Raw genomic sequence first — 2,590 nt, forward strand, 5'->3', positions numbered from 1 at the left:
TTCCCTTGCAAAGGGGAAAATTTTGTTTTTATTTGGACTTTGCAGTGAATATATAGTGTGATATTCAAGCCAGATTATTTAAATCCAAGCAATAATTAAGAAAAGGAGAGAAAGAAGTTGTTAGACGGGAATATAAATTATATTTTGAGATTTTATTTAAAAATTTAAGATATTAAATTAATATTGTTTTTTAATATATTAGATTAAATTAATTTTTTAATATAGTATAAAAACATCTATCATTAACCAAAAGATTATGAGTTCAAAACTCTCCATATATATCAATTGATCTATTTGGCAAAACTATGCATGAGATATTAATGGATCTGTTTTATTTGATAAAATAACGGTAAATATAAAATAACGGTGAATTTATATAGTTTTCAAGTAAAAAAATTATATTTAAAGAGGTGTATATGAAAAAATATAAATTATATTTTAGAAATGATTGTTTGACAGCAGTGTTAGAATTGAAAGAGAGAGAAGGATTTCGGGGGTGTATCAGATTTTCTTGTTTCTTTTTTCTCAAAAAGATATAAAGTCAACCTCAAAATAAACCCACCTAGTGGACACTGAGTTTCAAGCGGGACTAGGATGAAGATGATAAGTATTGTAATGAGGCTGATAATACCAAAGGGAGAATGAGACGGAATCTAACTCGTCATCTTGCCTCCAGCATCATCACATCTCAGATTATTATTACATCAGTACTAACTATACACATAGGATAGGAGTGGCACTGCTTAATTCTCTCCTCGATCGCCTTTACATGAAAAGCCATGATGTTAATAACCCATTAAACATTGTTGGGTGCTACAGCATTATGAGCCATCTCCATCCCATGATTTTTATTCTCCATCTCCTTTTCTTCTTTCATCTTAAGATATAGACCATAGACATAAGAACAAAAACCCCACCCACAAAGAACAGTGGACACTACCTTGACACCACCAAACTCATCTCCGTAGACCACCACCCCTCCTAACACGTTCATGGCCAAGAGGGCAGTCATGCAAATCCCTCCTGTTAGTGATGATGTTAAGAAAACCATTCCTGCTGTGCCCATGAAGCATAACTGCCAAGTAACCACGTTAGCAAACACTGTAACCCAATAAACCCTTGCTCCTTTATCAAACCTGACCTGGCTTTCCCGTTTCATCTCTGAAAAACCACCGGCTGATGCCATCCCCATGGTGGCCAGAGCTGTGGCTGCAATCTCCATCACCAGCTGCATTTCCACCACCATCTCATAACAGTAGATCCTTCTGTATATCTTCTCCATGACTGGTAAATATAAGGCAAATAACAAGCCCGCTCCTATTGTCGATAAGAAGCCAATGAAATATTTTGCACGGGTTAGACCTTGGGACTTGTCATGGCTTGAACCTAAAGCCAAAAGAACTGAACTTAGGGTCAAGAGGATTACACAGTTGAAATTTTGAAAAGTGATCTTTTGTTTTACTATGATCGCTGAGAGGATGAGATTGAACACTAGCTGTGAAGACAAAAGGAGAGATGAGGTTGATACTGGGAGATAAGAATTACCCCAAGAAAAGAGAAGGTTGTTCAAGCCTAACATGAGACCTATGAAGATTGATAAGATTAACAGTTTTGGAGTGAAGAGACTAAATGGACGTCTATCAGTGCATTTGAAGACATAAAAAGGGAGGTAAATAGGGAAGAGAAGGAGAGGGAAACCCGCGGATTGAACCCATGTAGAGACCCATCTGCTAGAACCTTGATGGTTGAAATAAAACTTCGAGAGTAAACTAGAAGAGAGCGAGCCCACAAACAGGAACGAGTAGTTGATCACCAAAAGAAAGATATATCTCTTGTTTGTCCTGGCCTTTTGGTCTTCTTGCACACTAATTGAATCATTGCTCATGGTGATCACTGGAGATTGTGATGATGAGGAATCTTGGTGTGGCTTTTGTTGTTCCTGAATTGTTTCGATATTGTTTTTGGTTTTGAGAGCACTTGGAGAGTAGAGATGGGGTTTGGGAGAATTTGGAGGTGATGCGTGTACCAAGACATCCATTAAATTAAGAGGAGTTGAAACTAAGGAAATTGGTAGTCTCTTGATAATGAGGTGGATGACTTTTGATTCCTGGCTTCTTATATAAGGAATGCTCCAAGTTGATTTTAGGTTAGAAAAATGAACCTGAATTATAACTTTAAAGTGTATTGTGCTTACATAATCGTGGGGTCTATGTGATTTTTGGCTCATATATATGAAGTTTCCTGTGGACGGCTTCAACAGAAAGCTCCAAGATTCTAAAAAATAAGAGAGAGAGAGAGAGAAGGACCCAAGGATATAATAATATATTAATAACTTTACAATTAATCTTGCCTCTGCATTTCTTCTCTGCCTTCAATAATTTCTGCGTTCGATTAGGCTAGAAATACTCCAATAAAGAACGTAGAGACATATATGGCAATTTATCAGTGTTAAGTTTATCTATCCTATTGGTGTTAGGTTGATCCTATCATGAAAAAAGAAGCCATTTATTTATTAATTCAATTTTATTCTAAGAACATTAATGGGGGATACAGCAATTTATTTGAAAGGGTAGGTTTAGGCTTTTGTATA

The 2,590-nt window shown here is 36.1% G+C and overlaps 1 protein-coding gene across 1 annotated transcript; it reads right to left on the reverse strand.

Annotated features, from left to right (window-relative positions):
- Nucleotides 1–488: 488 nt before the first annotated feature.
- Nucleotides 489–2,106, reverse strand: LOC7465377 (probable purine permease 4). Its single transcript, XM_002304578.4, has one exon. It carries the CDS (start codon nt 2,036–2,038, stop codon nt 797–799), a length of 1,242 nt encoding a protein of 413 aa, XP_002304614.3. The 5' UTR covers nt 2,039–2,106; the 3' UTR covers nt 489–796.
- Between the last annotated feature and the right edge of the window lie 484 nt (nt 2,107–2,590).

This window comes from Populus trichocarpa, chromosome 3 (assembly GCF_000002775.5).
Source record: "Populus trichocarpa isolate Nisqually-1 chromosome 3, P.trichocarpa_v4.1, whole genome shotgun sequence".
In the NCBI taxonomy this organism is placed as follows: Eukaryota; Viridiplantae; Streptophyta; class Magnoliopsida; order Malpighiales; family Salicaceae; genus Populus; species Populus trichocarpa.

What these genes read in the sequence shown, in the direction of transcription:
- LOC7465377 (XM_002304578.4), bottom strand. Translation starts at nt 2,038, where the DNA reads ATGGATGTCTTGGTACACGCATCACCTCCAAATTCTCCCAAACCCCAT.